General features: G+C 37.3%; 1 protein-coding gene across 1 annotated transcript in view; it reads right to left on the bottom strand.

The window, feature by feature from the left end:
- iqgap1 (IQ motif containing GTPase activating protein 1) overlaps positions 1 to 12,038 on the bottom strand; it is a 30,668-nt gene extending 18,630 nt beyond the window's left edge. The window contains exons 1-2 of the mRNA XM_079468426.1: positions 11,841 to 12,038; positions 9,689 to 9,791 (exon numbers count right to left, since the gene is read on the bottom strand). Of these exons, the coding sequence (XP_079324552.1) occupies positions 9,689 to 9,791; positions 11,841 to 11,886 (149 nt within the window). The 5' untranslated portion in view covers positions 11,887 to 12,038. The remainder of the gene's footprint in view (positions 1 to 9,688; positions 9,792 to 11,840) is intronic.
- Positions 12,039 to 21,270: the final 9,232 nt, after the last annotated feature.

Below are 21,270 nucleotides of genomic sequence, written 5' to 3'. Positions count from 1 at the left end.
TGTGAGCACAGGGTACTCTTTCATTGCTGTTAGGTAATAACCTTTCTTTCCTTCTCTCTCTATAAACCCCTTTAATGGCTCTTTGTGAGCGAGATGCCAGCATGCATACGCATGCCGAACAGACACTCCCATAAATGTGTCACTGCTATAAATAGGCTCTGAGAAATGGTCTACAAAAGCTGAATTCCATCACTAACAGAAATAAAAGAACGAAGAATTCCTTCGTAAAATCTGGAGACTAGTATCTGCAGCTACGGACTTCCTTTCAGCATGACACAGGAAGAATACAGTGGTCCAGTTCAGAGGTCATTTCAATAGGAAGAGAGGATAGTTCTTACAAGGAAGACACACAAAGGCATCCTGCTTCTTTTATTTTAGGCTAGAGGGGGTCATGTCATGAGAATATTTGACATTTGTCTTGATTTTTTACAATAATGGGGTGTTTGATGTATTCTGGTCATGCTGCTTACATGTAACCTATACTAGTTCACAGCAGCATTGTGTATATGAAGTGACACTTAACTCTGATGTCTTATGAAAGACTTGTGCAAATGGCATTTAATAATTAAAGTTTAAATATTGTTTATACTGTTAAAATGTTTTATAAAATGCATTGATTTAAACAATTGAAGTTTGATCTATCGGATTTCTTTTCAAACATTTGATAAAACTAAAACATTTTATTAAATGTGGTTTCATACTTTTTCTTCAAAGATAAAAACAAAACGTGTTTGCAGTAGTTGAAGTGAAATTTTACAAAAGTCCATGTACAAAATACCATACATTATTGATAGATCACACTTGTTACTTACCACATTAAAAATATATCTCAATCTAAAACATTATCTTTTAAAATGACATTTTCCTTAAATGTTTTACTTTCGTCCCTGCTCTCCCCTATCAACTGAATGTCACTCAACAAGTCATTGTAGTCCATTTTTTCCCAGATTGGTTCTGGAGCCTTGAGGCGTCTCGCAGCTGCAGACCACAAACAGCCACTTCCTCACTCAAACAACTTCAAAGGCCAAGTACTGTACGGTTAGTCAACCAATCAAAGGGTAAAGGGGTGGAGAGTTTGCAGTGAGTCTATAATGTATCACCAGCATGTGCACGTCTACCTCTAAGAGCAGCAGTTATGATGGAGAGGTGTATGTGGTCGACGCTACAGAGCACCGAGCACTAAAACATCCAGACACAGGAAGAGCTTCTTTCCTCAAGCCATCTACCTCATGAACAGTTAAATGTTCACCTTTTGCAATAAATGTGTGCAATATTTTCGTGCCAGATTTTTCGTATATAGCACCTTAAAATGTGTATATTTTAAACACCTGTAGATATCTCATAGAATCTGTATATACATATCATATACCCTACAGTGCAATAAATGTGTGCAATACTTTCCCTCAGACATTTCACATATATAAACTCATAACTTGTATATTTTTAAAATGTCACACTGCACTTTCACCTTTGTGTGCTTAACTTTTATTTTTATTCTGTACTTTCGTTGCCTTTGTTGATTGTTACTTGTCTTGTAACCTTACTTGTGTACTGGAAGCTTCTGTAACCAAGACAAATTCCTCGTGTGTGTAAGCACACCTGGCAATAAAGCTTGTTCTGATTCTGATTCTGATGTATGACATAACATTTCTTTGTTCTGATGAACACAGAGAAAGAAATTTGGAAGAATGCTTATAACCAGACAGATTTGGCCCCCATTGACTAACATGGTTGGAAAAATTACAATGGTAGTCAAAAGTGCCCAAGAACGGTTTGCTGTCCTACATTCTTCAAAATATCTTCTTTGTGTTCCACAGAACAAAAAAATGATAAGAGTATTTTGGTAGTATTGTACTATAGTACTATGCTAGGTGTCTGGTTATAAGCATTCTTCCAAATATATTTCTCTGTGTTATTCAGAACCAAGAAAAAGGTGAATAAATAATGACAGAATTTTCATTTTTGGGTGAAGTTTTCCTTTAGGGCTAGGCGATACAGCCATTATGTTGAAGTCAATCAATTTGTATCAAAATAATTAAGTTAATTATTTGATTGGCCCCAGTTAAAAAAGGCTTGATTTGGATAGAGCATTCAAATGTATTTTTATTAAATGAAATACAAATGCACGTTCATTAAACGAACACACCCTTCTCGATTTGTGTCCCCTGTTGCCGTTTTGATGAAGTGACGATTTACGCTTGCTGATGCTTGTAATGCGTAAATGAGTGAAATTGTTTGGCATTAAACTTAATTTGAACAAAATTCTATATTTCTGATATTCATTATTCAGCGCAAATATTAAAAAAATATCTAATATTCCATATATTCCCCAGCCCTCAATTTAAACATTTCATGAAAGCAACAGAGTTTAAAATACTGTTGATGTCCCTCAAACCACATAGTCTTGAAAAAGTGACAATAACAGTATGAGATAGGTGCAAGCGCTGGCAAAAGCGACAGCGAGAAAAAGTGTTTTACAGTGCGGACTGGCCAAATGTTCCATTACACGCTTAACTGCAGCACTGGAATTCAATGCATCATGACCTCTGGCATCAGGTGGCTCAAACTCTCACAGACTTAACAGGAAGCTTCTGTCTAAAACCCACTCACCCTAAAACACCCTTATAAATGCTTTTAGTTCTGCCACTTTGTGGGCTTGCATCTTTTTATCTAGTTGGCTGCTTTAACTGTTGACACCATGCTTATCTAACTAATCATGCTTGATCATTTTGACACCGATCAAACAGATAACCATGACCCCAAACAGTGTTTAGATTCTTACTCTACACTTCAGCTATGACTAGGGATGTCCCGCGCCGATCGCCAAGATCGGGGGCCATCAAGGCATATTTAAGGTGATCGGATTCGGCTATATTTTGCCCGATCATTTCCGATCACCTCTGCCATCGTAAAACGAGAGCATGAGCTGTGACTGCTGTGTCTGCAGTGTGGAAATGTGCGGCCCGAGCATTCTGCAAGGCTTCATTCAATATTAACAATTTAATACCAAACCGTCAAAAAAGTGGACGGATTACAGCGAGTTCGCTCAGCTCTGTGATGCTGTGATAAAAAACACAGGTAAGCTTTACAACAAACTTAATGACACAGATGAGAGGCATAAGCCGCCTTCTGCTTACCCGACAGAGATGCTGTTTTCCCTTAATTTCAAAGATATGCATGCGAGTACCACAGAGTGAACTTGCAGTATTGTGTTGAGTGTTTTAGTTTGGAGGCAGTGTCAAATGAAGCTCTGTTATTCTGTCTCATGAGGACAAACTCCTGTGCAGCTGCAATAAAAGCATTTAAACTATTATTCTTCATTGATAAAGAAGGCCGTTTTAGTATTGAATCCAATCCTGCTATTTGAAAAGACTGTCATTATGTTTTGTACAATGTGTTAGGCTATCATTTATAGTATGCTGAACTGTTATAAACTGTTATATTTTAATAACCTTTATATACCTGGAGCGTGCACCTAGCACTAGGAAAATAACAGTATCGGATCGGGACTCGGATCAACAGATACTCAAAATAAAGTAACTCTGATGGGGAACACAAAAAGTGTGTGATCGAGACAACCCTAGCTATGACATTACTTTAATGTCATCTGCAAACAAACAATGCGAGGATGTTTTCTCAGACCTTTTTCAATTACTTTTATTAAACTGGTTCAAAGAACTTTTTACAAAATCGCATTGCGTTAACAAATATGTTAGTTCACATTCAATAGTAAGGAACAATATTTCAACAGCATTAAGTAATCATAGTTCATGCTACATTTAAACATTTTTTTACAGTTCTTATTAACTAACATTAACTTAAATTAAAAAAATATGTAAAATATATTGCTCAGTTTTAGTAATAGGTTCTCCTCAATGTCACACATTTGCTTATTTGATTAAATGAATCTTCTTAATTTCTTATTCATTTTATGCCACAACCTTTCTTCGATTTTCATTTTTCAAAATCCTATAACATAATAACAATTTACAGTGGGGTACATTAAATTGTGATTGCAGTGAACATAAGTGTGCATTACAGTAAATGCCCTAAAAGCTCCCTTTCTGAGGCCGCTGTAAGCATTTAGGCTAGAGGAAATGGTCCTTGTAACATCTCTAATTTCTCAAACGTGGCAGAGGGGCCATTACATTTGAATGGGTTCTAGTTTTAAAAAGGTTACACCAGCAGTGTACCTTCAGCTTTCCACTTTAGCGTGTGACAATGGACTTAGTGTGCGCTTGTTTCATTGGTATCACAGGGGCCAAGAGACCCCGCACAGTGTTCCTGTGATTCAAGAGAAAAATCAACAAATGCATAGTTCATTGATTCATTTCACTCACTCCCACATATTCCTAAAGAAATCCTTGGATGAAGCTACAACTAGCCCTTAGATGTCCAAACCAAACATGTATCAAAGAAACAAATAAAGACTGACTGGTCAACCAGGTATACATAAAAATGCTGACTAAGGGCCTGATCAGACAGAACGCTGGTAGACACGCCTCGTTTGAATTGTGGATCAGATGGCAGGGAGCATTTTGCATGCTGCTTATGTACGCCGGCACCTCGTGTTTTTGTCGCCTGTTGCACCTCGCATTTTTGGCAGAGCGCTCGGAGCACCTATAGTTGAAAAAAACTCAACTCTGAGCAGAAAAGTGCTTGACATCATGCCCCATTCTGCCCATTGTCCAATGGAATGAAAGGAGTGGTGGGCCTTCCGATGTGGTGACAGAACTTTACAGTTGCTAAACGTCCGTAGACTGCAAAGATGAAGGAGAAACTTGTGTTGGCTGACGCGGGTTAACCAAGGAAGGTCAGCGCAATCACCCTTTCCTTTTTAAAGTTTCTGATAATAATACAGTTAACAGCAACTAAAGCGCTATAATCTTTGACTGACAAAACAGCTGTTTCGGTGGTTATCTAGCTAGCAACATAAAAAAATTTTTTTTCAAAGAGTCAACCAAAAGAGTCACAAAACGCCTTGCATTTTCGAACAGAAAAGGCACGTTCTGTGTGATCACCTGCTTAGACATTTTCAAGCCAATTAATTGGAGGCTTCCATCTTTCTTGGAAAAGCATCTGTGAAGGGTACGAGGGAGGAAAAGTGTGGGTAATGAAGGGCGGGGTGGACAAACACAGGGGAGCGAGTTCTTTCCTGTCCAAACAAGGGAGAGGTTATATAGTGTGAGAGTTTATGAAAGTTGCAGTAGAGCAGATCTTATGATAAGCAATGACATCATCTTACTGTCTAATTATTCCTTCTCTTACCAGAAGCGAGTAAAGTGTTGTTTGTCGGGCGATTGATTCAGATGCCGCTCCCTCCCTGACTCTAAAGGCATCTTTCCGTGCCCTTTTGGTCATACAGTGGGAGGCAATTCAGAACATCAAGATAAGATTACTAGATAAATCTAAGGTTCATAGTTGGGGAACATGAAAATTGACAAAATGATGGCTGTGTATGAAACTGCTCCCCATCTACTATATAGTGCACTGTATTGGGTGTCCGAACCCTGAGTGAACTACTTTATTCCCTACATTCGTTCACTCTTTTTTACGAACGCTTGATTTGAATCAGCTGGAGGAGAGTGATCATTAATGCCACGAATGCACGTTTATACACTTGTGTTTGTTCTTTTTGACAGCTATTTTCTTGTTTTTGAGAATAAACTGAAATGAATGTTATAGACAGTGGTGCTTTATTTTAAATATATTAAATCATTTAATAAAAAGTTAAAGTAAATACACAAGTGTGGAGCTTCGGGAGCTACAAGAGGGTACGACAAGATCGTATCTTGTCATACCCTCGTGGAGCTTCGGGAGCTACAAGAGGGTACGACAAGATCGTATCTTGTCATACCCTCGTGGAGCTTCGGGAGCTACAAGAGGGTACGACAAGATCGTATCTTGTCATACCCTCGTGTCGCTCGTCCTTTTATGCTCCTGAAGCTCCTCCGTGAGAGATGCAAGACCGGTGCAACGCGCAGCTGACACTCATTTTCACTCGCGTTACTGAACCAAGGCCGTTCCCTCACAGTTCTCGTCCCGCCTTGCTTGTTACAGGCGGAAAAGTGGTTCTCAAACTGATAGGAAGAACTCTGTGTGTCTTTAGATAATTATACCTCTACCCCTTTAATAGTGAAGACAGGTGTTCCCCAAGGATCAATCTTGGGATCTATTTTATTTTCTATCTATATAAATGAACTTGGTAAAGTAATAGATTCAGCAAAGGTGCACTTTTATGCAGATGATACTTTTATTTATACTATGGCTTCAACTTTAAAAGGTGGTAAATATTGAGACCAAGGATAGGTTTTTATTTTCGTTTAAAAAAAGAATCTCCTTTGTTGTTCCGAAGAGTTTGGTAGAAAACACTTTTATGTCAGTCCTGGACTATGGTGATATAATCTATATGAATGCACCCCTGAATATTTTGAAAAAGATGGATGTAGTTCATCATGCTGCTTTTTTTATGATTTGTTACTGGTGTAAGTGTGCACCAATTATACAACATGACAGAATGGACTTCATTGTGCTTAAGAAGGAAAAAACATATGTTGATTTTAATTTTAAAAGCGTTGTTGGTTAAATTACCAGATTATATATCCAATTTGTTGACATATTGTACAAAATTGCATAATACTAGGTCAACAGACAAATTTGGACTTTTGCCAGATGCCATGTGATTTTGTATGTCCTTTGCTGCTTATCTTGACCAGGACCTCTCAATGGGACCTTCCTGGTTAAATAAAATAAATGTAATACACCGCGAGCTTGAGGGAAACAGAATTGATATCCTCTCAATGTACTTTAAATATAGTAGGTTGGACAATAAAAAACGAAATATGCTGAGTTAATGAACAGTGTGCTTAAACTGTGCAAACAAACAATGCCTCCAATAGCCTTTAGATACTGTATTTTTGACATTCAAAGAAAATGTCTGCACTAGCTTTATTTTTCGTTCTAAAACATCCAATAAAGATTCACCATTATGGCCTCGACATTTAATTTAACTAAATGAACTGAAACGGTTAAAAATATATTTTTGAAACGTTTTGAAATTATAAGACTAGAGATTTTATTCATAGAAGTTATGTTATGTTCAACTCAAAATATCTTCTGAAAATTATGTTAGACTTGGGCAGTATAATGCATCCTCTGTTTTATTACCATTAAGTTTAATTCATCGTACAGATGGCCACACACACTCACACTCACAGACTAGGGTCTCTCTACCTCACTTCAACAACATATTTAAGACACAGCACAACAGGAAATTGCATGAAAGCGTTTTTTGTAATAAGAGGAACCATTTACTGCTTTTATTAAAATTTCACAAAAAGCATTTGCACAGAAAGCGTCACCACAACTGATATTTCTCAGTCTAACTTGGATATTTCTCAGCCAAACTTTGTTAAGCCCTTCAGAACTGGTCTGCCCACTGTCATAACCGTGTTAGTTGTAGATTGTAGCCAAAAACACCTGGCAGTAGTTTGTATTGAGTGCGGTGCTGTTGTATTTCGCCTCACATATCAGATTTTTTTGCTCTTGGTCTTGGAGGAGCATTTTGCGGTGCTGTTGTATTTTGTAACACAGTCTACAACAATCCTCAGTTTATTCAGTTGAGCCAAAAAAGGTCTTCTCTAAATATGTAATCAAAATATTAATGCATCTGATCTTAATACGATTCATAAGGAAAACTGAAAGTGACATGAAACTGAAATATTTTATGTACACATTGTATTTGTTTCCCCGTCAATACAATCAACTGCCATGTGGTGTTGGCAACAAACTTACACTGTTATGACTCTAGTTTGAAATGGACCAATTTTGAAGGACAACAAAGTTCTCACGTCCAGCCAGTGTGAACACTATTTATAGCAGCGCTGAACCCTAACATCCCATAGAAAACTGAGGTGAGATATACACACACACACACACACCATTGCCTATCTTTGCACGATCCTCTCTTACAGATCTTCCTCACATTACAGTAAGCCTAAAATAAACAGCAGACAAAACGAAAAAGATCCTGGCCATAACACTTCAATAAGGATTTTGAATGACTAGTTTTGGAGACCTCATGATATGAGAAGATTTACGGAGGAATGCTGACTTGAGTCTTTGAGAAGACCCCAAAAGCCAAGCATTCTCAGTTCCATCGTTTTCAACTCTTCAACATCATTTCACACGCTAGCTTGCAGGAGAAATTGGATTGGTTCATAAAGGACTTAAAATACCTCTAGAGAGTGAAACGTCAGCATACCAGAGACAAGCTGGACCACATTCTCCAACAGTGCCCCATTAAACAGAATTATAAAAGTGGTGAAACCAAAGATGAGTGACCCACCAAAAAGTCTGCTAAATTAAAAAATGTAAACGTGAATGCAAGACTGTGACATTGTTCTTCAACCAACCAAATAAAACTTTGAAACCAAAAACAACAAAAATATTTTAAAAGTATCTCCGCAGTGGTATTCTTACAAAAAAAACGGTCATGCCATCATTTGACTTAAGACGCTGAATGAAAACCTGTAAAATGTCCTTCATTGCGAAGTCTCTTACGCTTCAATAACAACGCATGCTCCATGCATTCCAGCTTTACTGAGTCAAGCCTGAGGGTAAACTCTGTCCAAAAAGACATGAGAATAAAACTTTCGTCCTCAAGGCAAAGGCCTGATGGATGACGTTAAGCATAGCGATGATGCTGAGGATTTAACCTTCAGATGACATACCAGAACAAATGAGGACAGAGACAGACTTGAGAAAGTCCTGTGAAAACATAATGCATAGTGTAGATTTCGTTTTTACTTTATCAGCACACTATATATACAGTACTGTTTCTCTCTCTCCCACTAAGTCACGCATTCAATCCCTCAAACACGCAGACACCGGAACCAGTCTCTATGACAACACCATGTTGCCACAGCTACAGAGTGAGATACTGAAATCAACAGGGACTGACTCACTTCCTCCTGCACTACTTTTGTGTCTGTGTGTGCATGTAATGAGTGTACCGGCAGAACACAAACTTCATATTCTCAAGAAGACCAGAAAAAAAACCAAGTTAGGGGAAAGCCCTGCACAAACTAATAATGGCAAAGGATAGATTATTAATGGAAGAGCTAAGCACACATTAAGTACTTTTAGAAGTCATTTCCTCAATTACAAAGGCAAGCCTTGCTAAGACAAAAACACTATTACTTCTGATTGTGGTTAGGAATTTCGACACACCCCTAAATGACTCTTTTGCAAACTCAAATCATGCGGCTTGTTGAGGAGGGGTGTGCCGTCACTTCTCTAAATGTTTGGACTAATGATGTTAAAAGGTAAAAAATATTTAGAAAATCACTCTAGTGGGCCTTGCCGGGACATGCAAGAAGACATCAATCACCCACCATCACGTGAAAACTAATCCTGTCAGAGACACTAAACAGAGACCTGAAGCTGCGGTAAGCTGCTATTTTGACAGAACCACTCTGAAGTAGCAGCATCATAAACTAAAATAGTTGTCTCCTGCACAGCAGAAAACGTAAGAATTTACCTAATTTGCATTATAACTGATCCATTCTGAACAGTTAAAACAAATTTCTTAACTGTTGAGACAAACCTAGAGAAAAGACATGTGGTATTTCCCATTGAGGCCCAAACAGTATGTGTGATCTATACAGTTTGAAAAAAGAGATCTGACCTTTTAGCCTCCTCCAGGTGGCAAAGGTATTCATAAGCCATGTTCTGCTGTCTGCGCTCATCCATCTCCTCGGCCGTGAGCCGCTCCACGCCATCCAGAACAGCTTAAATAAAAAAGGCAGGCATCTTAAAAATGGGAAAACAAACCAAGGAGCCCTCAACGACCTTTAGCGTCCTTAAGATTTGCGATTATTCCACATACTGAAATCAATTATGGCGCTGCTTAGTGTCATGGAAAAAGAGAAAAACTCTATTTATTACTGCGAATAGCCGCACATATTCCAGACAGAAGAAGAAAAAGCAAGAACACTTTGGAAAAACACATTCGTCTGACAGCTCTGGGATGATCTATAGCAGAGATAATTTATCAAACAGATCTAATCTGAGACAATCTCTACAGTTATGCAGTAACATTTCAATGTAATCTAAATTATAGTAATCCTCCTTGTGTGGCTCAAGACAATTTCAAGTCAAGTCAGCTTTATTTATATAGTGCTTTTTACACTTTTAATTGTTACAAAGCAGCTGTACAAGAAAACATTGACTATAAACAGAACATATAAGGTTATACAGGTCAAAACACAGTTCAAATATCAGACGGACTATAAATTCCAATATGCAGTGTTAATGATATAAAACAATACAATTCTAGCAGCCAGTGCAAAACAGTATGCAAACGGTGGCGAGGAACCCAAAACTTCATTGGAGGAGAAAATGTGGGACTGTTTAACACATAGTTGGACACCCAACATTAAGTAAATGAATTCGCCTGCAAATCCAGTCTCATTGACAGGTTTTATGCGCGTCCTTTACTCTTAAAATGCATTGTTATTAAACACAGATGTAATGGAAAAAACACTTTTCTTTGAAGAATCACAGGTCTATTTAAAGAGCGGACAAATTAATATTGTTTTAATTTATAATTATTGTTATAAAGTCATATTATTGTTCAAATTAAATTATGCTGCCATAAATAATGCATTTCGACCTTTGAATTAATTGTATGTTATTGTCATCATTTATTCACCAAACCTGTATATGACACAAAAGACAATATGCTTTAAGCAATGAGGGCCAATGCTGTTCAGTTACTAACAATCTTCAAAATATCTTCTTTTGTGCAACGTGTACTGCAGAAGTCTTACTGACATGAGGTTAAGTAACCGATGAAGGAATTTAAATTTTGGTGTGAATTTTTCTTTAAAATTATACGAGCCTGAACGCTGTAAGACTCTTCACCCCTCCAACCAACTCCCAGAGAAAAACAGCTGACGTTGGGGTTTTCAGACATACAGTACAAGTAGAAAAGCGAAATGTTTCTAGAAAAGCGAAATTTTTTTGTGACAAAACAAGCTGACTGAAGGCCTTTTTCCATTGCATTTACAGAAAATTGAATAGAAAACGTAAGTCTGGAAAGCTTCAGCCAGTGAAGCATGCACTTTCTATTAGGACCAGAAACAGTTAACAGTCTTCCCGCTTGGAAAAGTCCCTCCAGAAATAACACTTCACTCGGAATATGGGGATTCACGTACATTGGGTCAAAATGAAAGAAGTTTAGGATGCTCTTTTTGCCCTTGAATTGAAATGTACCTTTGCCCTTGAATTCAAATTTACGTTTGCCCTTCTTTGGGGCGTTTATAATCATGATGGGCGTTGTGCTTGAAATGTTGCCTGTTCATGGACATTATGTGCATACATTAATAATATATAGAGAGCATTCAGTTTATTTATTTATTTAATGACTCTATATTTAATAACTGTAATATCCGGCTCTCATTTACATCAGCTTGCCAGCTGTTTCGTGCTTAGATTCTAATCTAAATTGATCACAGTGAAAAAACAGAGCATTTGTGTACAATTACAACAGAAATGATGTGTGTTACGTTTCTCGCTCGGTTCTATGCCACATACATCAGATTTATAATGCGGAAGTTGTTAACCATGCCGATTACATGCATGCAGGAAACTAAACTTATAAAACTGATCACCAACTGCTTTATAAATCCACTGAATGGCACTGACTTGAAATGAAGCACTCGATTAAATGAAACGAAGAGTCTTCTCGCACAACACACGGAGAAACTTTCTAAGAAGGTGAACGGCAAGGTAACGTTAGATCAACCCAGAGAAAACGTATAAAGATAAACACTTACAGCCATATCGAGGTCTGAAACCATCTGCCTCGTCAGAAGTTGACATGTTCTCAAAAAGTTATGGCGCTTAATATCCCTTTTAGTTTTCGATGCTGATTTGTGTGCTTTATTTTTAGATTTTGAGAAGGCACATCGGGCCGCCTTCTTTCTCCGTTTCCGTCTCGGCGACTTTTTTTCTTGAAAACCCACTGATGTCATGGGCGTGTTCCTTCCTAAATCCTGAAGTATGCGTTTCAGGAAACACCCATTTCACAAGTATCACTTCAAAACACTGACTGCGACTAGAGCGCCCTCTGCTGTGCACAGCCTGACAAAGCGCAACAGGTGTCCTGAAATGTCATCCTACCAGGCATGCGCGCATCAATGTTACGTCATTTCTTTTGCGCTATAAAATCATCCTACCTGTTTAATTTATACCGCTAGGGGGATTTTATAGTGTTTTCTCGTTGTTAAATCCTTTTACACATTTCTTTAATACTGGTAGCTCAATTTGACGGGGTTTTTGCGCTGTGAATTTATTTTATGTGGTTATTTAAAGATGGTAGGACTATCTGACAGGGTGTTTTGCATTGTATAATCCTACCTGTTTATTTTGTCGATGTGGATTAAATTATATAAAACTTTGCCCTGCGGTAGGAAAATCTGACAGGGTAGGAGCAGGACAATACTACAGAACACCAGCACCAAACGTCTTTATAGGAAATTTAAGGTAGTTTATTAGGGTAGTTTACTGTTAATGTGGTTTTTTATTTGTGTTGCCTTATTTTTGTATTTTAAGAGAGGCCATGTTTGTATAAATATGGATCAGGCACACACAAAAATCTTTGCTGAAAAAAAAACAGGATAGTGTGTGTATATGCTGTCAAAACTATAAGAATATTGTCCATATGGGGGCTGTTTTAACTTATTCTAAGGTACATTTTACTACATCTAACGGCAATAGATTTGTGTAGCAAATGGGGAGGTAGTAATTATCCAACATTAATTATTGAAGGTGCTCATTTTGACTTGGGATAATTGTTCTTTGGCCAGTAGCTGACCTAATATAATCCATAAAACTACATCAGGGAGGGGCTTATGAGTTTATAAAATGGACAGTTTCCATGTTAAATAGCCAGTAAGTTATAGAACCCTTCAGACCTCCTGTTTGTCCAGTAATTGTTGACACCAGACAGCTCGCACAACTCTGAACCATGGAGAACTCAGGAATACTTATAGGACTGATGATAGTTGGGCTCTTTACGGTCATATCGAATGGAGAAGATCCTCAGGAACTATCTTCATATAACACACAACTGTCCCAACAGGATGTTCAGAGAGATTTTGTGAGTATTTGTGAATATGGTGTTAATGTGGGTTATACAGATGTTATGCCAATATGTTGCCAATTAGACCTTTTTCGAATATCTGTTAAAAATGTGCTTATGGATTCTACTTTTTTGCATAGTTTGATGCTATGGGAGCGCTTTTGGGAAGATACACACCATCAACAGAAAAACGTGGCATTTCACAGGTGCATAATTTCTCATCTTTTTGTTAACTTTGTTTTCATTTATTATAGACAATTAAATATTGGTCCATATTTAATAATTTCTCCCTTTCTTTAGTGTGCTGTGGGGTCTCGCTGCGCAATGAGAATGGGGGCACGCTTTGGGAAACTTTGTGAATGTGGCGGAAGATCTAACTGTAACTCATTCCTTCTGAAATGCATCTGAATCACTATATATAAGGAGAAGTGAATCTCTGAAAAATCTGAAGATTTTAAGATTTTTCTTAAAGATGTATATCTATGCACCATTGGTGAGCTACAGCAGGTCGGGTGGAAATGCATTTACAAATTTCTCTACAAAAGCTATAAGCATTCTTTGAAACTCTATTTACATGAGCATGTCGCGAAGTATGGTTTTAATCTGTATGTTTAGGACATGAATGGTTGTCTTGTGCGTCAAATAAACATGACGATTCTTAAGCTCAGTTTCTTGTCTTTTGGATCAACTGCTTATCTTTCAACCAATCAGACAAACTGACTACTAGCTTTAGTATATTTTTAACTTTTCAGACTTAATACCTGTTCGTTCAGAAAATGAGCATGTATTTTTTTTAATGAATGGCACATATTCTTCCATATAGTTATGATAGTTTAGCACATGGGTCTCAAACTCAGTTCCTGGAGGGCCACAGCTCTGCACAGTTTAGCTCCAACCCTAATCAAACACACCTGATTCAGCTAATCAACATCTTCGGGATTACAAGAAACTTCCAAGCAGGTGTGGTTTAGAGCTGGTTGGAGCTAAACTGTGCTGAACCTCCAGGAACTGAGTTTGAGACCCATGGCTTAGCAGCTACTTTAATTTGTTCCCAGTGTTATTTCACTTCACAGTACCAGATAAACCACTATATTATGACTAACAATTACGTATATATCTAAATGCTTGTTTTTATTGGAATACCAAGTGCAGTGCTGTGTCTCTCAAGATAAATGTTATTTCATCAACACATCCATGACTATATAGTCTCTCTTGACGATTTTACAACCCAATGGTGCGTTAGTTAACTCACTCAGTGGGATCTAGCCCCTCATTCTATTGATCTTGAGAAAGACTGATTTCCCATGTCTACAGTTAGCTGTAACTTGAGTCAAAACAAATAAAGAAATTATCCTTTACACAACAACTGCAAACAAAACACATCTAAATAATGAATTCATTTCAAGGCTTTCTGATAAGGAATAGCTAACTCAATAGAGCCCACACAATATATAAATCCCTCTAAGGTATAATAAAAGTATATTGGCAGAAAGCAAATAACATGGCCAAGTTACTATTACCCTCACATTACCCTGGCTAAACACTTGTCACAATGAAGTCAGACTGCCCAGAATAATATTTTAACTAATTTACAAGTGGATTTTTGCACACATTAAACATTAAGAGTTTTAAAAAGATTAAAAACAGCAACATTTAGAATAATGCACTTAATGGTTTGATTATTATAGGAGACCCATAGTTGTGAATAAGAAATGATTGTATAAAATGCCGCCATTTGTGAGATAGGCCGGTCTTTAAAGATGATGAAATATTCCTTCATGCCAGATGTCCCCTATTACAACATTCACCACTGTGTCTACCAATGCACCAGCTTTGTGACTTACATCAAGGTCCGTAATAAGACTGCAGTCTGAATGTTTCCCCTGAGAAAAAGCAGTGTCAATATATTGGTGGTTGAGAGAGCAACTTTCTAGTACATTTCTTGAGGTAGGTGAGTTTATTAATCCCTTGAGATATACAGTGGTACATTATTTAGGTGTCCTATATCAAACAAACACTTTGCTTTTAATGGCCCCAAGAATAAATATGTTTAAGTTCATAAGTCATAGGGCAAACCGCTGAATTATTTAGCGTCTAAATGAATATGAACAATATTACAGTATATTACTCTGCATCTGTATTTCTCTGTACCTGCTTTCAACTTGCTGCACTCTTGTGTTATTCTGTACATTCATTTCCAACAACAGCCAAAAGCACATTGTTTTGCATCATTGATATGTGCATTGCTTATTGTTATTATTTCAGCACCACATTGTGTAGAAGCACATTCTCACACCAAATTACATTGTGAGACTTTTTCAATCATGGTATTCAAATGAGTTACTTATAATTATATTAATATTGTACATTACTAATGATTAATTGCACGTTTGAATTTTCTGGACTGCTGAACTAATACATTGTGTATCACTAGGCATACTATTCATTTGCTATCCTTAATTAACTCTACAGAAATGTTAATGAAACTAAAGATAAATAACCCTATTACAGAATTCATAATCACTCCATTAACAATTAAATCACTTATTTTTGTTAGTCACCCAATATCTGAGAAGCAATACAACTTTATTTTGCACCCCTCTGCTTAGCCCATTTGAAAGACTTGTTAAGAAATGGTTTTACAATGCGTTGTGTAAACGTGAAAAATGTCTTGCATTATCTAACCTGATGTCACTGGCCCCCATTAGCACAAAACCACTAATACATTTTTTTAAATATCTTCTTTTTTTTCAAATCGTCACTGTCCTTCTGAAAAAAACACTGTATTTTTTAAATGATATGCTGTTTTAAATACTTTTCATTGGTTAGATATTTGCAAAACCCGGTGACAAATATAAAGGGTGATAAATAATAATGATTTATTGCAAAAATAAAAATCACAAAATATGGAGATACAAGGTTTCAGAAGGACAGCAGCAATATACACGTTTTGAACGACATGAGGGTGAATAAATGATGACAGCATTATTATTTGTTAACTATCCTTTAAAGAAGGTTCGTGGAATTGAAAATAATAGGCTAATAATGACTTATGGCAAAAGTAAAAATCACAAAATATGGAGATACAAGGTTTCAGAAGGACAGCAGCGATAAACACGTTTTGAATGACATGAGGGTGAATAAATGATGACAGCATTATTATTTGTGGGTTAACTATCCTTTAAAAGGTTCGTTTGGGGCTGTTATTTAAATTGAGCACTAGAGGGCATTGTTTACCTATTATGATTATTCTTGTAAATGCTGTTTTTGCGATAACGATCCTGTTTTCTCTTTTAAAAGGCCTTTTACCAACACGTTCATGCCCAAAAACAAATCCCCGTAAGATTCAAATAAGTGACTCTAAAATTTTATAACGTTTGTCTTGAACACAAGAGAAACTATACTCCAAATAATTGCCTCAATCCATCAATAAGTCTCAATGATCAAAATATGTCATTAAATTGAAGCATAATGTGTTATTCTATCAGATGTGCAATATTGAAGCAAAAGGATACAACCTAAGCCGTCTTTTGCTATGATTTAAGTCTTCAGTTGGCCTAGAGGAAAATTGTTAGTAAGAGAATGAGCGTGTCATTAGGTCTGCAATGATCAGCTGCTCACTTCTTTAATTATTTATGCTGTGTAATTATGGTTCTGTGGTGCTTGTTAAGAAGGATGGCAAAATAAACCAACATGCCTCTTTTTCAAATACTCTCTGATGGAAACTCAATTTAGTGATGTAGAGCACATTGGTTGACAATGGTGTGATGGGTAAATGAACAGCCTCTGTGAGTCACTCAGACATTTCCGTGCGGTCCGTCTGATTAACTTTCACTCATCATTGTATCCTGTTTATATCCTCCAGTCCAGATCATCTCTGCCCTGTAACAAGCTGACCACATGATCTCATTTCATCGTGTCTTCTCTGAAGACGATGCATCTTTTGTGGTTTCTGAGATTTTTGTAATATAAATAAATTAGATTCAGGAGTTCATTTCTTTAAAGTGCTGAGAAAAAACTGATACGGTGTAGACCTTCTTACTTTATGTAACCGGCCAACCTCCAGCATGCTCCACAATGTAGAGAGCTATAGAAAACTTCTGAATGTATTTGTTAACAATTGCATTTATTGGAAAGGAAACCTATAGAACATTTCATATAAGCCTATAAGAGATTTATGAAACAATATTGTTTCGATCTGGGTTTGGATTTAACAAAGTTTGTGACAATGCTGTCTTCCGTAGGAAAGGTGAAATCGCAGTTTCTTTCTTTGCACTGCTGAGCTTTTCCAGTCCTCCTCAGCTGGCTGTGTTTTGTTTGTGTTAGCCTAAAGATGGCTAAAAAAGGAGAGTGGGTGGAGTGGAAGCGGAGACGTTAAGCAATATTATAAAGGTTAACACCACACACAGAAGTGCTATACAGTGCAATTAGATAGATAAGCAACTCCTTCTCAGAATAAATAAAGCTTTGTAGGCAGGCAAATGTTGAGGAAGATTTTTCAGAGACCCCTAATTACCTCACAGTGACGCACAACATCTCAGACTGCGGACCCCAGTGTGCAGACAGCCTTCCAGATACTCCTATTTCACAGATGATTTTGCCCCAAGCAAAGGAGTTGACTGAAAAGCATTCAACTCAACTCAAATTTGACTCTTTGGTATAGAATTAATACAACCAATGCAATATGCATGTGACATTGTCTCTTAACAATAGTTGATTTTAAAACACAAACATCAATTCCATTACAAAAATGAGCTTCATAGGCTTCTTTGCTCTTTTGAGGTATCGGGAGTAAAGATGTGAGGATTTAAATATTAATCAACTTTAACAGGAAGCATAAAAAACATTGAAAGAGACATGAGTGCAGCTGACAGATTTCCAGCATAATCTTTAAAAACAGATTGTCGCACTACATATGGTACATTTTACTGTGCTCTCTAGACTTTTCATTTTCAGGCCAGAATTTCACTTTGCAATCAAACATTTTGGTCACATCTGTTCCATCAGTTATTCTCTTATTTATTATTCTCTCCATAATCACATGCACAAAACATTTACTCACTAACTTTTCATTAAAGTCACTGAGTTGCAGCTGTGAATCGTCAATGGGCACCTGACCCTCCCGGCTTTCTCGCGAGGTTCTTTATTTATCATTGGAGTTTGGGTTCCTTGCCTCAGGGCCTTGTTGTCTTGCTCACCGGGAAGACTGCATTAGATATTAGTTAGAATTATCCTGCTCACATTTGGATAATCTTTTATTTTATAATCTGTTTTGGCCCTTTCTTCCAGAATCAGAGTAAGCTTACTCACTAAACCCTGCCTTCTAATTTGCATTCTCATCTCTACTGATTATGACTTCATGGCATTGCTAACCTTTGACAGATCTTTGACATACCAGAACATTGATGCATATGAGGGCTCACTAATAGGCAAAACTGTGGCTGTTGGCTTAATGATCTGTCTGTCTGACATGGGATAATCTTTACTTCACAATGAAGTGACCTGATTTAGTGTATTTTAGTGTTCTGACATCCAACATTACCCACTGACCACTTCACAGCTTCATTATATTATCAGCCCATTTTGGGGTTTTGGAAATGTAAACGGTTGTTTGTTGTTTTCTCGCATTCCAGCTTTTGTGTTTTGGGTGCCAGTCCCTCCCTCTGATATAATGGGGAGTCAGTGTTGTTCGAGCGACAAATGAGGGTCTGGCACTAACAAGGGACTAAAGTGTTGCAGCCGAGTAATTCACAGTTCAGATGCTGCCGTGGGCTAGTGAGTCCCCCTGTTGCTATGCAGAAGTACCTCAGCTTTCCCAACTTCCTCAGTTTCTGAAAAGCTGGTTTGATATAAATGTGAAAGAACATATTTTAGTCATCCAGGCCGTCATAGAATGTTTCTATTTATGGTTATTGTTGTGGTTGCAAATACAACATTATTTCACCAACCTAATTTGACACATGTATAAATGGATATGCCTGCTCCTAGTTAACAATTTAAACATTGAAAGGGAAGGCGGAAAGACCCTAATACACTTAGCTTGATCACTTGACGGCACAGAGAAATCACACACCCACACAAAATCAATTCCAACACAAGGCCTTTCCAGCTCAAGAAACTGGATTCTCTCAAGGGGATTCACAAGGTAGGAAAAGAGTGGGAGATCATTGACGTGCCAGCCAAGGGAGAGAGAATTCAAACATCTTTCAACCACAACAAATATGCAAGTTTAAGGGAATACATAAATAAGCCTTGAAAAGAATGATTTTTTCCACACTATTGCTTCCTCTTTGAGATTTGCCTTCAAAGCATTAAGCCCACAAACACATACAAGGCTCTGAGGAGCTTTGTTTTAATGTAGTCCAATAATCTAAATGGGAGCATGAAGGTGAGAGTTTGATTTAGAAAAGCTGTCGAACGTTTTCTGATTTTTTAAACCTTTAAAGCCAAATCTAATTAGAGGGCAGCAAACCTTTGCCATGCTGAAAAACTGCAGCAAACAGCCTTTTTTAAACTGTCAAGTCGAATTGTGAATGATGTTGTGCACAACAGTAGCAATGCTTATGTATGGTTTACTGCAATCGTGTATTTTCGGTTCTGTTGCTCTATGCAAGCCATACTTACACTTGGTCTGGATTTGACACCCTACGGCTATGCTGTCCTACCCGGTAATCGTCTTCTCCGAAATGGTCTACACTGTTATGACAGGAATGACACCCGAGGACCTTAATTTAGCAGTGAGGAAAAAAGTTCGGGCAATATTGACCACGAGAAAGGAAATAGTTTGCTAACGTTAAACCATTCGATTGAAATGCGTATTTATGAACCTTGCTAAAATGGAATCATTCGTCTGGGAAGCAGATGGACATAGTGCTTGTTTGACGTGAACAGTAAGCGAATTGGTCATTATTAAATAGGTAAGAGTGTGCCCTCAGGGAGAAGTTTCTGACAAGTAATAATACATGCAGTAATTGGAATGTATGACTCATGCAGCCCACAGAGAGCAGTGAGACAGAATGGATCCCTCCTTCTAGCTGACAAAAGATCTTATTGAAGTAACTAAGACATGATCAAAGTGAAGGTTTGCTTTGCATCATAGCAGCAGGAAACAACATAATGCCACTTCCTGTGCTCAGAATGGGATTAAAAAAATAAGAACGTGTAAATCTTCGCTGTGAGCCTGATGCAAGTTTGTTACCCAGTGAATATGTCTCAAAATACATAAGAATAAACCCTCAGAATGATCACTCAGCTACTTTGGAGATTTTGTAACTGCAAAACTATCCATTGATAATTTAGACGGTTTAAAAAATGTTGCACAATCTTGAATTAGATTTTAACAGTAATTAAATGTAAATGTTGTGAAGTGGTGGAAAATGAACAGTATAAATTATAATAAATCATTAAAATATCCACATTTTCGTGTTATTGTTACAGCCTAATTCAGTAATGGACCAGGATGTAGCATCAGTATTTTTTGTAGCCTACTTCGCATACAGTTTAGCAATAAGAACACTTAGTCGATCAGTGAGCTTCTTAATATTACATATAAAATAAGTTATTGTAATATATCATGTGGGCTGGAAATGGGGGAACACTGGGGGACGCAGTCCAGGGGAGTGATTTATAATTCCATTAACATTCCATAATGACATTTTCTGCATATTTGGTTTAAAAATATAAAAATTGTTCCCTAACTAGAGTCACCCCAGTGAATCGCGGCCATTTCCAGCACTGCATAACATAAATATTATCAATGTGAGTCACATAGAGCAAAAAGATACGACACGTTCAAGAAAATGTACTGCGAAGCATGGTTTGGCAAAAAATAGTGGGTTGTGGACTCAAAACATGCAGTAGGTAATTTAATAAGGTAAATTAACTTTATTTGAATATATATGCACAAATAATAATGATATAATGAATACTGTGAAAACAACAGATTTTTTTCCGCCTCTTGTTTTGGATCTCAACTCAGCAACTTTACGCAATGAGTCATCGTCAGCGTCCTTATTACGCATGGACCAAAATCAATGTATAAGGTGGAGCAAAACAAGAAGAAATGTGAATGGTCTCTCAGCAGAGCAAACATAAGGTAACTGGACAGCGGGAAGTGTTTCATA

Source organism: Barbatula barbatula (genome assembly GCF_947034865.1).
Source record: "Barbatula barbatula genome assembly, chromosome: 1".
Classification (NCBI taxonomy): domain Eukaryota; kingdom Metazoa; phylum Chordata; class Actinopteri; order Cypriniformes; family Nemacheilidae; genus Barbatula; species Barbatula barbatula.
Note: the sequence above shows the minus strand (reverse complement) of the source record. Positions and strands in the feature narration are given on the sequence as shown.